Source organism: Amphibalanus amphitrite, unplaced genomic scaffold, assembly GCF_019059575.1.
Source record: "Amphibalanus amphitrite isolate SeventyFive unplaced genomic scaffold, NRLGWU_Aamphi_draft 000057F_arrow, whole genome shotgun sequence".
Classification (NCBI taxonomy): Eukaryota; Metazoa; Arthropoda; class Thecostraca; order Balanomorpha; family Balanidae; genus Amphibalanus; species Amphibalanus amphitrite.
The window spans coordinates 1,310,328-1,333,440 of NW_024881553.1; the positions used below are offsets into that span (position 1 = coordinate 1,310,328).

Sequence of the window (23,113 nt, forward strand, 5' to 3'; positions counted from 1 at the left end):
CGCGGGCGGTTCATGGCCGGACACCCGGACCCACCCGGGAGGCTGATGGCTCGCGAAGAGCTGTAAGTGTCAGCAAGAGAAGACACAGAGTCGAATTGAGTTAGTCGCTGGCGCCCAGCGCAGCCGTCGACCCGTCCCGGGGCGGGGTCGGTCGCCTGGTTCACGGCCGATACGGACCGTCCAAGAGCGGGTCACTCGACACCTCAGACGGGCGGCTCTCGAGACAGGCTGCCGGGCACAGACGAGCTCCAATAAGCCGTCCGAGTGTCCGGGGAGGGGGAAGCCGCCGCCGACCGCCGGACGCCCCCGTTCCGCCAGCGCCGGCCGGCTCGGCGGTCTGGTGATGGCCGGTAGGCACCGGACGCTCCCCCGTCCGTCTTGGGGCCGGAGACCAGAGTTCGCCACGGGCCGGGCCAGCCCAACGGGCCATGGGCCGGGCTGGGCTACGGGCTGGGCCGGGCCCCCAAATATCATTAGTTAACGGGCTATGGACGGGCCGGGCCAAGAGCTTTGTGCACTATGGGTTTTGCGACTAATGTCAATTTAAGAAAATTTGGAAACTGATGCAAACAAAACCCACTGGGAAAATACAAAAACTAAACCAAATTTAAGCAATGTGAAAGAAAACCTACTTGATATTGAATTTTGGGAATCTTGAGAATTATCCAATGTCACATCATGTCACACATAGGAGGGTTTTCATACAAATTCCGCAACCAAAAAGATCAGAGAATCTCTAGCATCATTAGTTTGTTAATAAAAGTTAAAATGTAGTCATCAGAATAACTTACTTAGCACTAAAACTCCAAAAACTAAGAAGCCACTCAACAATGATGGGCTACAGGGCTACATTAAGTTTAACACTTATATATGGCGATAGTGAGACAATTCCAACACAGTCTTTTTTCCTTCACCGACGGCTTTTAACGAACAGAACCTTAAAAGGATACTCACAAAACACACTGTACGTAATGAGGAACTCTACAGAGTATTTCGCGATGAAAGCTTCTTTAAATGTCCATAAATTTGTCAAAATAAATCACAACAAACCAGCGCCTTCTCAACAAAACTTGCAATCATGGCGGCGGCGCTATGTTTATGTGGCGGCATCTAGGTAGTATACACAACAGTATATCAAATAAATACGTTTTTTAAGTAAGTATCAAGGTAAAAAACAAAATTAAACAAATAAAAAATAAAACCTAAATCACGAAGTCTGAAAACTCGAACGAAAAACAAAACAAAAACTTGATCATATATGTTTTATTATACAGTTGGTCAGGATCGCTACCTGCCGCAGCTGCGACAATCAAGAAGTGTTCGCTCATTTTCGATTGATGATGATGATGCGTAAAAGTCGCAAAAGTACCCAATGACATTTCAAGCTTACCATGTTTTCTGCTTACGCTGCTAGCGATATCCATATCTTGAAAAGAGCCTAACATAAAATAGCAAGGAAAGTAGCAGATAGTTGTCCACAGAGATTCGGTTGACACGTGGGCATGAATTGAAAATAGATTAAATCAGTTTTGCTGATAAATGGATGGATTTTCTCTTTTTTTGGAAGACAGTGCTAAAGTGAGTGTCACCTATTTTGTATGCTTTCTCAGGCTTTTGATATTGCAGCATCTATGGAGTGAATTTAACAGCAAGGTCAATCCCAGACAGATTCATCAATTCCCATAAGTCAAGCTTTTTTCTGCTGGTAAGTGCTGGGAAGCATAGAGTATGTTGCAAATACTTCCTTCAAGTATGCATTAGAGTCACCAATTATGAATGATAATGTTCACACACATCAGCTTGCAAGATAACTTTACTCATAGAATGTAGTTAATATAATCATGTAAACTTTTTATAGGTGTGTAATCATGACCTAATTGACTGAGGTGCTTGCTGTTACTGTTAAAATTTGTGCCATAGGTGCTTGAAATGATTATATTCATTGAAAAGAAGGGAGTCGTGATTGCCATGTTAATATTCATGCAGTTTGAATTGTTCTCAAAATAGTGTAATCAATCATGCTTATTATAGCAATAGACTAAGACAATAACTAGATTGCTATTTTTGACGGGCCGGGCCGGGCTGGGCTTGGAATATTTGCCAAGAGCGGGCTACGGGCTGGGCCGGGCTCTGAACCCTTGGGCCCGGGCCGGGCTGGGCTGGGGATTTTGGGGCCCGTGGCGAACACTGCCGGAGACGGCCCCGGCGATGGATACCGCCACCGGCGCCACACACACTCACAGACCCATGTGTCAGCGGCGGCCACCACTGTCCACAGCCGCCAGCCGGGAAGAGAAGAACAGCATGCCGCACAGAGACGGCATCCTGAGCCGCGCCCGGAACCCGGGCGGCCTGGAGCACGTGCACCGTGCCGCCGCACGTGAACCCATCGGCACGTGAGCTGGACACGAACAGTGTGCGACGTCCGGCTTTAGATGGGTCCCCGGGGAGACCTTGACACCAAACTGTACCGACGGCGCGGGGGCGGGAGGAGGGTTTTCACTCAAACCGATAGGTCGGCCCAACTCCTGGCCGCTATCACCAGCTCGGCATGATGCAACGAGACCCGCAGTGTTTGCAACCGGTCAGTGAAACTGGATCAACGCAGCCAGAGTGGCAGCCGAACTGATGACGAAAGCAGTTATTCATTTCATAGGCTTTTAATCAATGAAAACACCCATCGGGGTCATAAGAAAGCGAATAAAATGCAGCGAGCCGTGATCATATGACAAAGAAGTCTCCAAACAAGACAATCCGGGGGCCTGGACTGCAAGGTGATGCTTGTCAATGCATTCACGGTACAATGTTCTGGTATCGGTGAAATATTTATTCACTGCAGACAATGCAGCAAGCCAAGATCTAAAGCGGATGGGCGCAAAGCCAAGAATTCAGCGTATCTTCGAAATCAAAAAAAAAAAATAATAAAACTCTCGGACACCTGAGGACGGCCAGCAAGGACTGCTACAACAGCCTGTCGAGCGACCCTGGCCTACCAATGGGGCTCAGGAAAGTCGAGCGGTGGGAGCCATGTCAGCTGGTGGTGGTGGCGTAGGTTGACGCAGCTTGTCAGTTAAAGTGGTTGGGATGTGCTTACGTGTGTCCGAGTGTGCATATATAGCATTGTGTTTATGAATTGGATGGTGCATACAATAAGCTTTCCAAGGTGATGGATAACTTCAGGTGCCTAATGCAGAGCATGACTTGCGTTTCATGTTAAATTGTGAGAATTTTTATTGGTTGAAGAGAGGTTTACTATATGCAATGGTACGCAGGTAATAGGTATGCATACTAAAGTCCTCCATGAAACCATTGGAGTAAATTGGCCATCATGTAGTCTCTCAGGCGTCAGCCGTCGCCTCATTCCGACAGCACAACGCGTAGTGAGGCGACGGAGGTAGCGCGGTGGCTGTCTCCCTGACAGGTAGACTGTACCGCACAACACACCTGTCGTGCGGCACAGCAGCGTTCCGCGGCGGCGGCGAGGTGCGGGCCCGTGCGAAGCCTGGTGGAAGCTGGGCAGTGGGCATCCTAGGCGTCACATTTCAGCATCATTATCTTGGATAAACCACCCTGCTATCCCTTCCAAATTGATCCATGGTATAGCACATAGATAAATGATCAGTGGGCGACGGTGGCGCATGTTGATCAGCGACGTTACCTCGGACGTCATCGTCAATAGCAATACAGTTTTTACGGTTTGGAAAGGCGTTGAAAACAGAGTATAATTGTCCGCTATCAAACTCAATAAGCAAAACATTTTCATTCCCATGTTAACAATGTTTCCGGTTCTGGTGGTGCACCCAAAGGCGGAGAGAAGTGGATTCCATGGTCTTTGAGACCCATATCACTGCCCAGTACATCTTCTATGATTCAAGCGCTCGCATAAAACAGTGATCTCATTACGATGTTCCACTGACGTCTGACATATTCACAATCCTCCAAAAGCGTAGGTATGCTTTGGTCACCTCATTTTGGGACCCACTGGGCAACAATATCATAAGATAATATTATAATCAATTGAATTGCAATGCAGCTTAATCATGGTGCCAGCTTCGTAATAAATTAACCGTTGAACGAACTTTATGCGGTGCTTTATTTTCAGCCACCTGGCTTACTTTTATATTTTTCCTCATACGACCTGACTGGTTGTTAAATATTCACAAATAAAATACGGCACGTAAGTCCATCGTCCAGCACTGCATTTCATTGCATTAACACCGCAGCCATTATGTTTAGTTATTTGAATATTAACAATTTGAAAATTAACTAGTGAAGTTCGGACAGGCTTTAATGAATTTCGCACCAGCTAACATTTTTACAGGTGCTGAACAGTCAAGGTTGAGGAATTGTTCAATGGGAGTAAGGATTATATGTTAGAAGACTTAGTGCTCTATGGTCTGGTAGGACCTCCAGTGTATGTACATACTTCCTTGCCTGAGACAGAGATAAAGAATCAACTCTATTGAATCTTTCAAGCTAAATCAACTGTGGTGGAAGCATTTAGGTTATCCTCACTGCAAAGTGATTTGCGAATAAACATTGGACGCAAGACCAACCGTTTCTTGCTTGTTGATTAATTTGCCGTCAATTTCCAACTGGAACTGCTGTGGGAAATTCAGACTTTGTATACGTGCAGTCAAGGTCAGAGAGTTCCCATTAGATTACTGCAACACAGGTCTTCACAAACGTTGTGCCAAAAGACAAGACAGGATGCTAATGCGGGCCCGCATCCCCGGCAGAATCATCCAGAAGCGTTAAGGGGAGAGCGGTGACACATCAGCCACAGGTTAAGAACATCGATCAGGAAAACTGCGACAGTCCCGGCCGGCGTAGAACCCAGAGTTGGGGGCAGGTCAGCAACAGGTGGCCACGGCTGTCAAGCTGGCGCCGCCGCCTGTCCGCCGTCCACGCATTTAGCAGCGCAGTTGGCCGCTGTTGGACAGGGCACATGCTGGGCACTGGAGGATCGGTCGAACCTCCGAGCCCCGCACGGGTCTAGGCCGGAGCGACAGAGGAGGCGTGAAATATACGGACGCCAAAAGTCGGACGCATACGATCGCGGAAACCGAATCAAGGCTGATGTGAAGCAGTTTACGAGCTCCGAGGACAAAGTTCACTGCACGTCCGGGAAACTTTTGACAGCGCTCTAACATCTGCAGGGTGGGGCAGTCGGCCAGTGGCCAAGCCATCCAGCACACGTCGAAACATGAGAGAACTCGGTCCGGAGCGAGCACTGCCGGGGGGAGCGGGTGCAGCAAGTGTTTGACTTGGAGACTTACAACAATCACCGGCCGCCGCCAAACCTGCACCCGGAGACGGTACACAGTGTTGAAACTGGACCCAGAGACAGACACAGGGTGTTGAAACCACGGCCATCTTATTCCGGTACCGGGCGAGAGCTGGCCGAGCGAAGAATCTTGGGATAAACTAACACGGAGCCTATCTTAGAAAAGTTCACCGGGTTGGGATCCAAGAAATACGCCCACCCGCGTGCCAACGTCCGAATGTGGAAACGGAAATAAAGTATGGTAACATCCACAATCACAGATCTATTTCTGCAAAGCGCGGAAAATGCCTGAGGTAATAAACATTTAATTCCGATGAAACATGCAGTCCGCATTGGGAACAACTTCTGAAAATATTAGCATTCCCTGTGGTGGCAAATATAATAAGCAGAATTTTTATCATGGCCACCCATTGAAAGGTAACCGATCCAAGGCTATATAAACCAGGTAGAACGCTCCGGGAAAAAAGTTGGAAACAATAAATTAGTTGCAGCATTCCCTGATGACGCGAATGTGGGTCAGCGGCCGGCGGCCGGCGGCCGCTAACACTGTATGAGGATGAGTGCACGGAACTTTTGCTTGTTGGAGATTGCGCTAGGCAGTTAAATGTTAATATTAGGATATGTTTCGAAAGTAAATTGAACGACGCTTCGAACGCCGTCAATGAATTTGCGATGCGACGCGTATTTGTTTAGTTAGAGCCGGCGAACTTTTACCTTCCGACCGCGCGGGGAGGCGATATGGTGCCACACTGACGGTTTTTAAGATAGCTCAAAATTATTTTAAGCTAAAGAGCTGAAATTTGACTCGTCCAATCTTTTGATCAAGCTGGATCTTCTGGTACAGGTCGCATATTTAAGGTACGTGAGGTTGTTGACCTATGTTGTCGCTCGTGAGCCTCTGCACAGTCTAAAAACAATGCAATTTCTGAACACTCAGTGCCAAGAAATCCTTCACACAAAGATGACACTTGGCAGAAAGAAGAGCTGTCGGTTTCTTATCGTTCGTATGTGTCGTGTTTTCACAAGAGTTTAGTAAGGTCAGGTCCGTCACGTGACCTCCCCTCATAACTCAATAGGTTTACTTTCATAGAAGCGTTTATCAATCGCCGGAAATCTCATAGCCAATCCCAATTCCCACTGGACACTGGATCCATACCCACATGGGGCCCTCCTGACTGGCCACTCCCTCTGAAATTCACAATAACATTGGGCTGCGGCCACGGTTATGTATTAATGCTTTTCACTGACAGAAATACAACAACTTCAACGCACCACAGTGCACGCCGCCACAACAGTCCGACCCACGTCCCTGATATCGACTATAGTTCGTTTTTCTTAAGTTTGCCCCTCACTGTAAACGTCTCTTTGAACACAGCACGAGAATTGCTAGCTGAATTACTGAGAAAACTGGTTAGCGCACATTGTATTGTAGATATGAATAATATTTTCAAAAATAAGTTTTGAACACCGACGATTTGACGTTATGTTAAGCGCCGTGCAATTTATTTATTAGTTCAGACATAATTCCTGAGGAATCGTCTATCCCTGTGGGCCTGTAGGTATTGGCAAATACGATTTACGAGTCTGTGAAATAGTAAATAAATTTGATGAAATTGATCGTCTGTGAAATTTTGTCAAATCAGTGTGCGCCAACCAGTTTTCTCAGTAATTCAGCTAGCAATTCTCGTGCTATGTTCAAAAAGACGTTTACAGTGAGGGGCAAACTTAAGAAAAACGAACTATAGCACCCGGCCGGATGCACATACGCGGAGCCAATCAGTCCGAATGTGACCTGAAGCTTACAATTGCTGTGTCGCATGGCGCATGGCACAGGACAATTCCTAGCAGCTGTCGGCTGAAGTGGAGAAACAGCACGTTGCGACACACCGCACCGGCGACAGAGCTCAGCAGGGCTGGTTTGAGGCTAAAGCCAGAGGTAAGGGCGGACACAGGCAGAGGCACATACATTGCACGACAAATAACAGGATGTCAGTTAGGGATATAATTCAAGACGAATGATTCAAGACGGACTGAAATAATGCACATTCTGCTCACTTAGATACCAACTTCAAACTTGACATTTATAGCACCACGGAAACAATTGGCACACAGGAAAGAAACAAAAGATGAGGTGTTTTTAACTCAAGGAGGTAAAAAGAGGTTGCATATGATGGAACAGCCCGAAGTGCAGACAAGCACATATTTTTGGTAATAGCTATCAGCTGTCCTACTTCTCTTCTCCCTTCACCAACTACTGGACACATTTGAAGCATCATATTAGCACCAATGTCCATAACAAAAGCTTGCAAGTAGTTTTATGAAGCCAAGGGAAATATGCCTACATCATGCATGTAAGCTCAAAATGCATTACAAAGGAAGGTTATCTAAAGAGAATAGTGGGCAAAAGCATTTCATAGTTAAATTATTCAAAACTGCACACAGGGCAAACATAAAAAGCAGCAAGTGTAGTGTTCTGTTATGCTTAAAAATAGTCCAAAACAAAATACAATCTTTTCTTGTTTGAATTGGTTGTTCTTCTATGCCATTTCATCCATATCTTGATTACAGATGGGCTGTTACTGTAGGCTGATGAAGTGACACTTGATTGCCTTTGTGCGAGTTTCAGTTGCAGCCTCCTATAGGTACTGCACTGGAAAGCAGATTGAATTGAATGCCTCTGAAAGATAGGAATATAGGCAAAGTTAGCTGTAGTAGTGTCAATGATAAAAGACATGACATTTTTGTCTTTTGACATACATTTGTTGAAGTACAAAAAGGTACAAAATAAATTGGTTTGTTTCAAGACACGCACACTGCACAAGTGCACAAAGCCGCACAGACATTACACAAGCATATGAAATTGGTACACATAAAACTTGATGATCAGAAAGGTCAAAACTAGCAACAATAATTAATTGAAGTAAAAGTTACAATCACAATCATTTGATTTAAAATGACTTGACAAAGTCACAAGACGCAACGCTCCTTTTCACTTAAGAAAAGTTTTATGCTTTCATTATCCTCCACATATCAACCAGCTTGATACCAGGCTGTGCAATAGTGGGTACATAACCCCATGTTTCCATTTTATTAGAGCAAGTGGGGTTACAACAACAATGCTAATGTCAAACCCACATCTGTAACCCGTACTGAAGTTTCAATCACCTTACAAGAACACCTTCTGGCAGTTTGATGGGCAGAATGGTCATAACTACTTTCTCCTCATATTCAACACAAATTATCTCTTATACAGATACAGTTTAGACTTGGTTATGGCAAGCATTTTCGAGAAAAGATATTATAAAAGTCCAAGACAAAGGTCGAGAGAGACAACACCAACATAAAACACCGACTATGTAGCACTAATACTATCAAATTCATAAAAATATATACATGAGTCGATCAGAAATTCACTGTAGATTTCGAAAATGGTGTCAAATGCCACTCAAATACCCCCATTCGCATGTACGAAGCAATATAACACTGACCTTCAGTTCCGCGTGCCATTCTCCATAGGCCACTGTGTATTAAATAACGCGTTCACTGATCGCAAAAAAATGAGACCCACATATGACGCGTTTGCTACCAGCCAATCAGCGCTCGAGATGCCGAGCGCTGATTGGTGGAGAGGGCCGTCGTCAGCAGTCCATTACATGTTGTTTTCCTTGAACATATACGTGAGCAGCTGATGCTGCTCACGGGTTGTTTCCATTTTTCGTAATGCTGAAGGCACGGGAGCGAACCCCCCTGAACCGATCGCCTCCTCCGCTCATTACAACCAATATTGACCGGAAAACACGGTCCCAAAACTGCCAGTACTCCCCCGATACACACGATACCATCCCAAAATACTACGGCCGCCACTCAGAGGTTGGCATCAGTCGCCTCTGTCACCCACCAGCATACCAGCGAGTTACCCGGCGCAGCCTTCCCACTGCCTTCGTTAATTCGCGGCTGTGTTTACACTGACGTCAATGAATGCCCGGAGAGTCAGCGCTGTGATTCCTGGACATGCGGCAAAGTCCGGCCAGAGGGGGCGGGGCGGGGTGGCAAGGGCGCGGGGTGAACCGAGCTCTTTTATGGCGCCGCCAGGAACGAGGGGCATTCCTCTGAGCCGAGCGTGCTACGTCAGCCACGTGCCAAACGAGTCACGGGACCAACTATGAATGAACACGGACTAAAACCGGCGACAGGGCAGGGACGGAGGACGAGGCTTCATGTCCCGCGACACAAACGTCACGTAAGGAGACAAGGTTGTTTTCTTTGGAGGTGTGCGCAGTGTGATTAGCCGTGCAATCTACTACGAGCGGTGTACCGCAATTCGCAAACTGACGGGGGTTTAACCGTAACCTTTATTGCGCCCCGAGCCGGATGTTCGCACCCGTAATTGGTGGCCATAGAATGGGACATGTGACAAACACTGCAAGGAGTTGATTATGGACGCGCCGACTGCGGTGGTCATTTTGTCCCAGACACTGCTGTTGGGCAAACAGGCACCAAATGCAGTTCTAAGTCTGCGAATCAAGCATCGGCCATTGCTATCGAGTTTTGACAATTTTTTTTATTTCTTTTATCTTTTATTATTTTTTCATTTTATTTTTGTTTGTTACAATGCATAATTCAACGAAGCCCGGTGGCTGATATGAGAAAAATGCAGCCTCAATAAATGGTCTACTACAAAAGGCCTACTCGGACGAAAAAAAAAATATGTACAATTTTATGTCTTACACAGACGACACTGTTATAAGGAAAACATAGTAAAGGCATGGGAAATGTGCCCACAGTAGCCAAAAGCACCCGGTATATGATAACAGCAACATACTAACTTACAATCTTGCTCATAATTTGTCCCTTCTCCCAAGATGCTTTACAGGCCTTGGAAGTGGAAAATGTGAGCCATCATTTCATGGTAGCCAAGTCTATGGTAAACACACTAGCACCTACGGTAACGTCGGCGGGCAGCTCTCGGGAGTGGGGGGGAGGGGGCGGGGCGGCCGCCGACGGGGGTCGGGATTCCCGCGCAGCCCTCTGCGCACCCTCGGCGGCCGGTATTTATATGCAGCGGCCGTCGGCGGAGACCAACAGACGACCGGTGACCGAGCAGAGGAGAACAGACCCCGACAGTGCTGAGATACACGCAGACGGTCATGGGGGAGAGCGGCACACTACCAGAGAGCCCGCTGGAGAGCCGGCTGAGCCCGGACGGACACCGCGGCAGCCTCGACGGAAACGAAGGTGAGATGCGATAAAATCACCGCAGCACAAGTCGGCTCATTTGAAAGTCGGATCACTCAGTCACCGTTTTAAATTTCTGATCCATGGGAACTTTTTGGCATATCCAACTAATAGGGAAGATAATTCCATTTCCCTGCTCATGCAAGAAAAAACGCGTACATTTATTCAACTACTGCTACATCAATTTTTCTTTTCAAAAAGCCAGAAAGCTCCGCATTCATATAATTTGTTGTTTAATCCAGAAATTATATCGGGGCACATTAAGCAAAAAAAGCGGAGAACTGTTTCGCAGCTGAGACCCACCAATAGCCAACAAAAAATCAAAACCCGAATCGCATATAAAAAAGAACGACGGCCTCTTTGGTCTTTTTTTGCGAAGTGAACTGCATTGTTATTCTACGAGTTTGTCGTAACTTCTCTTTCTTCTCCCGACAGATGGCGAGAGCACGGCGTGCTGGTCGGACACGAGCGGCTCCTCGGACCTCTCCGAGTCAGAGCGCAGGGCCGACGGACGCTTCTCCCGCCAGCTCGAGCGGCGCAGGAGGAAGCGCGAGCAGCGAGACCTCTGGGCGGCCAGTCTGGACCGGACCGCACAGGCGGCACACTAGCGCCGCCACACTCAGCAGCGGCAGCTGGCGCAACTTCAGGTTACACAACCCACCGACAGAGGGGCTCCATCTTGTATGACATGACCCGAGGTCAGGTCAAACTGAGGCTTTTCCATGGCAGCTCATGAGATCTTAATTTTTCACATGTTTCGGGAGTCTCAGTACTCGATCAATGAGCATTAGAGACGCAGGAGCTGACGCGAATCGTATGCTCGAACGTTCAGCAGCTTGTGCTACTTGCGACGCTGTGTGTCTTGTGATAATTGGGCGCATGTAAAATGATAATGAAGATGTGTATATCAGTAGGAACATCCTCGCGGACTGCCGAATTACTGAGGCATTAGACCGATGTTTCTTCATTAAAAATCGGGAGCGGTTAGCGTTGATTGCGATGTATGGTGGTTTGTCTCGACAGTACAAAAGTGGGTCAGCAGTCGCACAATGTTAGCGTGGCCCACCGCGACGCGTGTGTTGTTGGATTTGTGTGCAGAGTGTTAGGTATGAGATGAATATGGTGGTGTTCAGGAAAAGGAGCGAATAAATATCTAAGAAATATCTGAAAGTATGTCTGTAAGAAAGGATGGGGGATTGTGAAGCAAATAAGCTGCAGGATTGATACCGATTTTAATGCCTGCCTATAACAGGTGATACGTTGAACGCAATCAAGCCACACAACACATTGTCGAGCAAATTTGGGTGAAAATGTAAGCACATCCACCAACCAGTATAGGGCGTTTCTTCCAAAAATTACTAAACCAAATTTCGCCTTTGATTAAGGAAAAAGGTAAAGCTGTTATAAAGGACACCTGGCCTGGATAGGAACTATTTTAGACACATTCTTATCATTTGTCCAAGTTTTAGAGTAATCTCATGTGGGTGTAGATAGAAGCTAGGGCGAGCATTAATTTTTGTTGAGGTAAGGTCACCGTGACCTGGTGATCTGACCCTTGGTGACATAGTGCTAGTGACCCAGACCTACCCAGACCCATTTTTACTTGCAAAGATATGATGCATAATACATGACGAAAACGACATTTTCTAGACGCTTACGAAAAATTGAAGGAGGGAAGAAGAAACCGCTCGGCAACGCTCGGAACGCCCTCGGGGCATCGATAGAGAAACGTCCCATATCGCCACGGCGCGGATTATGGGCAATAACAGGTAAAGTAACCGGCTTTTTACCAAAGCAGTACAATCTTCTGTATCGATAACATTTCATCAGACTGCTTTAACGGCAATTCGCTAAAAAGGGACTAAGCAAGAAAGAGGGGGAGAGAGAGAGAGAGAGAGAGAGAGAGAGAGAGAGAGAGAGAGAGAGAGAGAGAGAGAGAGAGAGAGAGAGAGAGAGACGAGAGGAAAGAAAGAAAGAGAGAGACGAGAGGAAAGAAAGAAAGAGACAGAAAGAGATAGAGAGGGGAGAAAGAGGGGGAAAGAGAGAGGTCCAATCGTGTTGCTACACAACCAAAGACCTGAGAAACTGACTCAGTATGACTACCGCGGCGCTGGATAATAAATAGTGGCAACAAAAGCGCAGATGCCGCGAAGCCAAAAAATCATACCAGTGAATTAGCTAGTCAGGCTCGTTCATATTTATTGCAGGTGGATCTTCTTCGGTGAAGCTTTCCAATCGGCCCCACTCTCCGATAGCAGAGCACTCTGGTGATGACCGAGAGCGGGCGGGTGCCCGACGACACCTCCCAGCACGCCCCCGGGGCACACCGTCCGATCACCCCCTCCGCCCGCAGTCCGGCCCCATCGGGACGCGCGGCACTAAGTTTAGGCAAGACGACATCTGACTAGCGTACTTAACTGATTGAGGCCGCTGGCAACGACCACTAGACATCGCGCAAGGGCAACGCTTGAAAACTTTTGGGGTCACGAGTCCGAGCGGCCCCGAAGTGCCAGGTCGCTGCGGTCGGTCCGTGCACCAACAGGTTCATGACACTGACCCCAGGCCAGGGCATCCCTTGAAAAGAATGCAGGTACAATTTTTAATATGTGGATAATATGATCGAACAGTTTATCGCGTCACAAATTTTCCATTGTATCAGACGAATATCATAAGCCCGCATCATCCGTGGGTTACAAAGCTACACAAGTGATCTCGAGAAACTGCTGTAATGCGTCAATGGTCACAACAGCCTGCCGCACCACCACCCAATCTCAGTGCCACGGCAAGTGGCTGCCGACTCAGCTCCCGGTCAGAGCTGCCCTGAGCCAGCCAGCCAATCAATGGTCGACATCGTAGGCCGCCGCGGACACGACGCGTTAGCATACGACAGTTCAGTCTATTTATGCGGTATGGTAATTCACGCATTTTGTTCAACTACCGACGTATTTAGAACGGGGAGGATCTGCAGTTCGCCGGAATAACTATATCGAGATAGACATGACTGATGATCTTACATAACTCTGGCTTTTCTTATCGCCAGGTACGGCAGAACTCGCGCAACTTTTAACTCGACGGAAGTCCCATCCACAGAGGTGTGCGTTAGAATCAGGAAAAATGCGGAAAATGCGGGGAATAACCACGGTCCAGTATCACAAGGTATCAATCAAGAACTTGTTTCTATCACGTCAATGCCCAGTCCATACCGAGCAGTATTCTCAATAATCCTAAATCCACCTCTTCCATCACTGATCGCGGCCTTTACACGACCCGTGGAACTGCCGCTTAGGTTGGCGACCTGTCTTTCGGACAAGTCGGCCATCAATTATGGTAGTCCTCAGAGGTTTGAAAACTTTAAAATGGTGTGGGTTCGCTTGTTAAAATTCGTCTTATAAGCACCCAAGAGATAGTTGTTGCTGGAAGTACGACTTTTCAAGAATCGTTATTTTGCTGCCACTTTTTGTGCGGTAAGAAGACAACCTCTTGCATTGCGAACATCGTGTATAATTTGTTAACGAAGTTTATCATTTGCACATCAGTAATATTTGCTGGGTTGCAGGACACGGGGACAGAATGAGCGGCTAAATCGCACGAAGTACAATAACAGCCAATCACAACACTGAAAAATTATCACAGTGAACCGGGCGCGGGCAAGGTCGGATGTTGGGTTTGCGGTGTCATTCGCAACAAGCACTTCTTAGCGGGGCATCCGGATCCAAAGTCACCTACCTATCGATTGAGACAAAATCTAACAACCCGAATAGTAAGATGTTCAGAAAACCCCGGCTAACGCTATGTAACCGCCCCGTCCTTGTCTGTCTCACTGTCCCGTAACCCCGCCGACCGCCTCCCTCAGCCTGTCCCGCAGTGCTGTGGCCTATATCGCTAGCCCTCTCCGGCGCTATGACACTCTGTCCTGATTCAGACGGCCGAGTGACTGGCGACGTCCGCGGGTGGCACCAATCTGGGCCGTGATGGCGGAGCCCGCTGCGTAGGGCGCGCACCATCAGAGAACACTCGCCACTGACGTCAGGGGCTCGTTGAGCCGGCTAAAGGCAATGAGAAGCAAACGGCCAGCAGCCCGCCGACTGTGACGCCAATGGTACTGATGGATAGCAGTGACGAGCACAAATCGACAAAGACTAGCCGGAGGTATGTTGATTGTAAAAATGTTCCGCGCATCTTCTTGCAGTGCAGACAAAGCAATATGCGGAAATCAAATAATGAACATTCCCGTAGGCCATTTATGTAACGCGTCACAAACGTTGTAAACGGTGGTTTCCAGAGACGTTAACTTTACTCTGAATTGTGCTATGCTGCTTTGATGCTTCGTGTGTGCTTTAGCCTCCTCCTCATCCATTGTCCCGCAACCCAGCAAATATTACAGATGTACAATTTTATATCTCATCGCAACAAATTATCTGCAAAGTTCGCAATCCACGAAGTCGGCTTCTTACCGCACAAAAAAATGGCTGCAAACTAACGCTTCTTGTAAAGGCGTACTTCCTAAAAAAAAAAAACACCACTATAAGAATAGTGCCGTACAAACTCATCAAGCCAAGCAGCCTGCAAACCGTGGCGATTGCACACATGGCAACTCAGTTCCGCTCTCAGCACGCCCTTCACAACAGGCAGCTGTAACCGCTGGCCGGCCGTCGTCACGTGCTCGGGTGTCGGGTGACGCGTGCGACCCATCCTCTGTGACGAACGAGCCTGCCCGGAACTGTGCCACTTACCGAGCTCAGCGAGACAGCAGTATATTCCGCATAGCCAAGGCCTGCCCACGACCAACTTTAGCGCGCCGGCTGCAATGGGTCACTCTGACGTAAATACTCGTCCGCTGACGCTGAATGCTGGCATCAACGGCTGTTAACACTGGGTCACAGGGCCAACTTGAGAAACGGGTACATACAGCTTGGCGTCGAAACTTGAGCTGTCACCAACTATATTCCTCACAAGAAAACGGTCATTGGTCACATTCGCTGTATACGTAGTCGCCGTATTCGCTGGCGAGTGATAAGCAGATCATATTCGAGCTTCGATAGTATGATTGATGAAGTCCTTAGGGCTTCATTTTGGGGAAAACTTCCCCATAGTTCTGTTCGTAAAACGCCCAACGATATAAGTGAAGCTATAAAATACCCAATCAGCAACGAAGCAAAAAGAAAGCTTGTCGAAAGACTGAATATGAGCTATGTGAATATGTGATTAGTTTGGCATGATTCTAAGAGGATCACTGGTTGTGGTCAGTGGAAGCAACCACCGTTGGTCAGCAGACAAGCTGCGTCTATCGGACCTTTCACATCCGAAAATATGATGCTCATTTTCTAGCATTCATCTCACATTAGTGCTACCAGCTCGACTTCCTGAAACCCAAAAGAAGCCCGTCGGGCCAAAGGGCTGTCCGTGGAAGATTACTTCCGATATAAGAACAGGAGTTATAAAACAAAATAAAACAAATGATGAACTCCATGAAGCTACGGTCTCTAACTTCCCAGCACATCTGATGAGGGAAGTGTTTGCATAGTTTTCGGGAGGTAGCAAATAACATTATGATAACAGGAATAATAACAGCAGGAGTTAATGTTAAAATGAAACAAAGTCGCCACAAGGGCCTAGACACATCCCCAGCACCAGGAAAATTATGTAACAGAAGTCTTTACTCAAACAAAGTATACCCACAACAACTGTAAAATCCATTACCTCACAAAGTCCGGATTAAGGGCCGCTGGGCGCGGTCTAGGAAGCGTCTTTTGTCATCTTACCGCTTATGTTATGACGGTGATATAATAACGCGTGTATGCAATGTGCATTCAGGCATCAAAGAGGCATATTCAACGAAAACATAAGGAGCGAGCTAAGCCTATCAAAGCCGGGCACTGAGGCCATGAAATGATGCAACATCAATCCGGCGAGGAATATGAGATGGCGTAATGCAGACTCAGTGACTGCTCCTACGGCGCGAGCCTGCCAGCTTGGCTTCCTGGTCAGACTGGAATGATGATTGTCGATTGAAAACATGCCATCAATCAAATCACTGCCCAAAGCACCAGTGCAATGATAGAGAAGACGCGAAAGTTCCATCGATAGCTGGATCATCAAGTCGGAATTTCCACAGTCGCTTACGCCGTAGCTTCTGGCATTACAGAGCAGTCATGCCCGTGTCCACAAAAAGTCAGATGTCTTAGAAAACAATAACTATATTGCCAAATAACAGTAAAAGATATGGGACGTGCAACTACGTTGTGCTACAGACTGCGAGGAATAGGAGAACAGTGGCTCTTGTGTCACAGAGCAGCGTTGAGCATTAACCTCCGACCTAAGAAAGATCATTAGGCCGATGTTGTGCCTCAATATATTGCGATTCGTTGGTGGGCTCTACGACTGCCATCATTATAAGTTTCATTAGATAATTAAATACTTAATCCGATCGCCCGGAGAAGACCACTTCCAGCCGGAACGATGCCGGTCAGATCCCCGGTAAAGCCTTTGGCAGCGGCCACTAATGCGGCTCAAAGTTACACCAACAATGCCGCCCGGGGTGCCGGCACCGTGATCGGCTTCCTGGTGAAAAGTTTGTCAACTAAGGCTTAATAATTATATCTGTTCCTGTCCTAAGCGCCGACTGTTACCGACAGACCGCTCAAAATCCACCGGAAAGGCCGGCACAGTAAATCGCTAGCAATGTTTTCTGAAGAGTTACGTCAGTACGTAATCTGACCCACACGTAACAGTGATGGTCGGCACCAGAGCTGGGCAAGTGCGTTCCTTTAGTGCGTTCCTGCGTTCTTCCGTACGTACGCACCGCCCTTTTTAGGAACGCAAGAACGCAGGAACGCAAAGTTTTTCAAAGGAACGCAAGTAAGAGGAACGCACCACCCGAAATTTTGAAGCGTTCCTGCGTTCTTGCGGAACCACCCGAAAAATTATATTGCTGCCAATGAACTCTGTGTCAAATGTTTGAATCTCGAGTACGTGTGTTTGCCGGTAGAGGCGCCACTTGTCGGTCGAATCGAGGAAGGCTTGCTTAGATTTAGTGGTGATGTTTACTATTCGATTCGGTTTCAGGCATTAAATGTGTAAATATTTTTAGTGGTGATGTTTACTATTCGATTCAGTTTCAGGCATTAAATGTGTAAAGTAAATATGATAACTTTTACTAAGATACATCTTTTAACTTAACTATTAATTTTAAGCAGGTCGTATTTTTGTTGAAAACCCTACGGATGATATTGGTAAAACGTATTTCAGATATTCGATTCGGAAAAGAGATGTCGAGTTGCTTTTCTGCCCCACGTCGCCATTCTGGGTATTCTGTGATCGATTCGCCCCGTGTTTGGTTGGGCCCGCGCCGCGTGGTTCGGCGGTATTTTTGAGGGAGGAACGCAGGAACACAGGAACGCTAACGCACCGAGCGAAAAAATTTGAGGAACGCTATTCCAGGAACGCACTAACCGCGGCCGGAGGAACGCAGGAACGCTAACGCACTACCGAAAATCGAGGAACGCGCCCAGCTCTGGTCGGCACTACCAACCGTAACCGATTTCCTGTGACTCTCCATAACACTGCAAAAATCACAGCGTGATGCAACAGCGAACGTGACGGAGGCCACGCCGGGATCACGTCCCGTTACCGTCATCTCGTGCAGCGGTCCCCGTCCCCTGATCGTGCGTCCAGCGGCGGGCCGGGGATCCCGTCAGCAGCGAGATCCTCGGACTTGGCTGCGTCACCGACCGCTGACGTCACACAGTTAAACATAAACGGACGACGAATGTTGGACGGCGTCCAGCAACCAGGTCTGGTTCAGGTAATGGAAAAAGTAATATGGAAACAATGTATTGCAGTTTAGCCCTTTATTTAACGCTATTACTGAAACAAAATGGAGCATATGTGCTAGATTTAAATTTGTAACAGTGATTGTAACGTTGCTAGGCGAATTATCTCCGCAGTCAACGAATGAAATAAAATTATAAAGATGCTCCATTTAAGGTGTTTAACGAAACATCTTTCTAATTAATCGTCTTCCCTCCTTCATATTTCCGCTTCCTTAAGACATCAGATAACTAAACGAACTGGAACAGGATGCGCCCGCTTTGCCCAATACATATCGTTGTGCAGCTCTGTCCTGCACTACATGGTGAGATAAAGCTGCAACTCTGGAGGGGGAGGGGCGGCCGCCGACGGGGTTCGGGATTCCCGCGCAGCCCTCTGCGCACCCTCAGCGGCCGGCGTTTATATGCAGCGGCCGTCGGCGGAGACCAACAGACGACCGGTGACCGAGCAGCAGAGAACAGAACCCGACAGTGCTGAGCTACACGCAGACGGCCATGGGGGAGAGCGGCACACTACCAGAGAGCCCGCTGGAGAGCCGGCTGAGCCCGGACGGACACCGCGGCAGCCTCGACGGAAACGAAGGTGAGACTCGAAAGAACACGCAACGTTCATGTTTTGATAAAATTGCCGGAACACCAAATAGCCCTCCCTCAGTCTCAAAGAGATTTCTCTGTCATGCGAAGCAAATCGGGTTCGTCTCTCCAACCTTCATCAATCTATGATCCATACACTAAACTGTCTTGCAGTACCATGAAACATTTTTCATCTTTATGTACATACTCAACATCAGACACTCAGGCAGCCTCTTGACATTCATGGAAAACTGTCAATGGTATCAGGAAAGAAATGGTTCTAACTGAGGGTCACAAACCATCGTTTAAAATTATGCATGGAGCATGGCATCAAATTTGTATGTGTAACACTTCGAATAAGGTATACTTGAATTCAGTGCCCTTCGTAGGCAATCAGTTGGGAAGCGTTAGGAAATATGACCGAAACATCTAAGATAAATAGAAACAGCTTGATGTGGTGTCAGCAATACAGGTCTAAGGTTTTTTAAACAGATTTGATTTTCAAAACCAATAATGCTCTGTGAAGAGCTTTCAGATATCACAGCCTATTATAATGACCTGTCTGATGACATTATAATCCGAAATGAGAATCGGATGTGTTAGGACGTTTTCGATTATCGAGTAGCCCCAGGCATCTATCGTTAATTCTCCAACACCCCAGGCATCTATCGTCGGGTGTCTTTTAGCAGATCCTGTGCAGTGTGCATTCCGGTCTGACGTTTTTCTCTTTTTTCTCCCGACAGATGGCGAGAGCACGGCGTGCTGGTCGGACACGAGCGGCTCCTCGGACCTCTCCGAGTCGGAGCGCAGGGCCGACGGACGCTTCTCCCGACAGCTAGAGCGGCGCAGGAGGAAGCGCGAGCAGCGAGACCTCTGGGCGGCCAGCCTGGACCGGACCGCCCAGGCGGCACACTAGCGCCGCCACACTCAGCGGCGGCAGACGGCCAAACTTCAGGTTACACAACCCACCGACAGACTTCGCCTCTCTTGTCGGGCTCCACGTAGCTCTCGCGCTTATGTCGGGGCTCGGGCTGACTAAATGCATTGCTGACAGTACAGAAATGTGGCCAGTGTGAACAATATTCATCGTGTATCATTACCAGTGTATCGTGTGATATTACCATGTTTTCTGCGCAGCTCAAACTGTAGGCGTAGCTTGAAGTACCGGTTGATTGGACCGTGTGTGGCAGCTACGACTGGCCAAGACGACATTGTTTGTAAAAGGCTATCGGTGTACGTACCAGCTTAACGTACAAAGGCCAGTCACATTTTTTTTTTTTTGCCTAAGACGCTGTTAATACTGCGTGATATATGACAGTGGGTCGCATCGATCATGTTGTTATGTGTACTACGATTGAGTGTAGCATGAACTGTAAATACAAAGCAAAGAACTTGGCAGTAAATACCGTCTCTAGACGAAAAAGCCCTAGCATGATCGAAGCATGCAAACTAAGGACACTCACGCCAAGAAAGAGCTTGATAGTTTGGAAATTACCGGCGATGAAAACACTATATCGCAATTCATAAGTAGGAACTCACCGGCAATGATAGCCCTATCCCGCAATTCAGCCCAGAAATATCCGCCAGTAAGTAGTAACGGACTTACTTGATGTCCTCCTTGGTCCTCTTGGTGTCGCGGTCGCCGTACATGAGGAAGTACTTGTTCATGATGTCGGTGCGCCGGCGGCCGTCGGCATCCGTGGCCGTCAGCGGCGGGTAGTAGGAGGCCAGCTCGGGCAGCTCGCGACTCGGGTCGTACAGGTACGAGTAGAGCGCCGACATCACCATCGAGCTGTCGTTCAGTTGCTGCCGGCGACGGGCGGGCGCGAGGTCAGCGGGACTGCAGCGGGCGAGCGGGGTATGTGCAGGTGATTTATAGAGGAATGGCATGGGATAGCTCTATAGTTTAACTCTGCCAAGTCTGAACATAAGAAAGCATTGCTTTGAGAAAGGTACAAAATATGCTCATGTAACTTGAAGAAGGCATGGATAAAGCTATATAAGCATTACTTTATTGCAACTTTCAATAAGTTTATTTCATCAAAGACCTGATAGTTCCTGAACAATCTGAGGTTCCAGGAGCGACCAAAAAGCACCCCAATTTTCATCTGTCTGGTCCTCAAAAATTCCTTGTTTGCACATCCCTGATTTTACCAACATCCCCACACCCCAGCATAGCTCACTGCTCACCTGCCATCCCTGTGGTGTTTCGGCCACCACGACAGGCACCTTCTTGTAGGAGGACCACTTGACTTCCTTCCTCAGCACAGGGTTGACCTCAATCAGGTCATATGAGATGCCATAGTAGTCCAGGAACGCCCTGACTTTACAGCAGAATGGACAAGTCTGATACTGATACAGTGTCAGCTTGAGACCAGTGTTGTCTCCTGGGATTGATACCTGTCAGAAAAGAAAAAATGAGGCATGGAATCTACATGCTATGGAAAATACATGCCTGTTCAAGATTACAAAACTTGCTCAAATAATATAGAATAAGATGAAAAGTCATAGTTCATAGGACCTAACTAACTAGGCATGTTTTCTTACGAAAATGATAAAATATTAACATTTTCTATACATACAGGGTCCACTGGAATAAGAAACAGAAATTCAATTTATAGCAACCCTATGCTTGAAATGACACTCAGCTGTTGCAGGTATCCTAACGAATAGGCATGCAAAGGTGTACTAGGTAAATAAGCTGTATAGAAAGCATTGAAACACTGATTTCAGATACAGATTAACTAGAACTAGCTTGAATGTAGCATGTACTCTACAGGAACAAACTTCCACAAACTCTGTACACAGGAAAATTAATAATTACCTACGCATCATGTAAAAAATACGCTGGATACAGGGACCACAACAAATATCACCAATGAACTTAGAGTAATGAATTGATATATCAAACAGTAGATTAAAATTCATATTACATGACTGATGTGCTATCAAGTTGGGTTAAAATCCAATGGTTATGTAATGCAATGTGAAACAGGGATTATGTAACAACCCTCCTTGACATCTTACCCTTTTCGATGGTGGGTGTTCGGGCGGAGGCTCTTTGAGAAGAAACTGAGCTCCTGATGCTGGCTTGGCCAGCAGTTTTTTTCGTTGCTCATAGCTATAATATCCATAAGCACCTCCTACACCGATGCCAAGAAGCACGGCCTTTCCAAACACGCCGAGCTTCGGCTTCTTCCGCTGAGTTTCAGAGTTAGTTGATGCACAGCGCACTGCCTCTATTCGGGCCGACGAGTTTCGCAAAAGAATGTCTTTCGTGGAATATCCGGATTTAAGCACATTTAATTCTTTATTTAAAATATTCCGTCCTAACCACAGCGCGCCGGTCACACACCCCTGGCGCGCCATTTTTGTCACTAACGCACCAAATTCGCTGCTGCCTAATCAAAGCAGTGTGCTATTACAACCGCTAGATGGCAGTAGTAAAAACGCCTGCATGTAGGCTGTACCGCAATACACGACTCGCTGGCTTCGAACCGATGCGTTCATAGAAGACACATGAAATTGGCCTCATAGTCACTGGTGAATCTAGGAATGGAGGTAAATATTCTGCAGCGCCTTAATTCGAATTGAAGCACCTGCACCTGCAGCGCCTGAATTGAAGAAAACCACTTTTATTAGGAATGTTTATGCATGCACCTACCTATTGTATTGTATTGTATTGAACAATCATGAGCGATCCACCTTTCCGTGCTTCTATCCTCAGGATACTGAAGTCCTTGTCCTCCACGCCGCAACCCCCCTCCGGGCTGGACAGGCAACTTTATCTCATGCGGGCTGCTCCCTTGGAGCGGCACCGCTGCTCCCGAGGGAGCGCACCCCGTAGCCGGGTGCAGTGATGTGCCTTGGGGCTGGGTGGCCTGTCCTCTGGACGGGCTCAGCCCCGGCGACTCACTAGGGTGCCTGCCCAGACCAATGTCTCCCCCTATATCCTATCATCCTCCCGGCTCTGAAATGGTCTCATTGGACCGAAAGGGCCTAACCCAACAAAACAAAACAAAAACAATGAGCGATCCACATTCTGAAAGTGCGTGGCGATTAGGTACATACCATTACTACCAGCGAGTACTACCTACAGCAGGCCGACGACGTATCGAAATCGACCAGACCGATGTCTCTCATCTCACAATGTTTCCTTTTAGCCCTTGCCATCCTTGAATAAATTTTC

The 23,113-nt window shown here is 47.5% G+C and overlaps 1 protein-coding gene across 2 annotated transcripts in view; it reads right to left on the minus strand.

The window, feature by feature from the left end:
* LOC122378326 (prostaglandin E synthase 2-like) overlaps positions 1-22,339 on the minus strand; it is a 31,163-nt gene extending 8,824 nt beyond the window's left edge. Inside the window, exons 1-3 of one of the 2 annotated variants that reach the window (XM_043359278.1) lie at positions 21,952-22,339; positions 21,115-21,324; positions 20,531-20,730 (exon numbers count right to left, since the gene is read on the minus strand). In XM_043359278.1, the coding sequence (XP_043215213.1) occupies positions 20,531-20,730; positions 21,115-21,324; positions 21,952-22,293 (752 nt within the window). In that variant the 5' untranslated portion in view covers positions 22,294-22,339. The remainder of the gene's footprint in view (positions 1-20,530; positions 20,731-21,114; positions 21,325-21,951) is intronic. The other variant, XM_043359279.1, reaches the window with a different exon arrangement.
* Between the last annotated feature and the right edge of the window lie 774 nt (positions 22,340-23,113).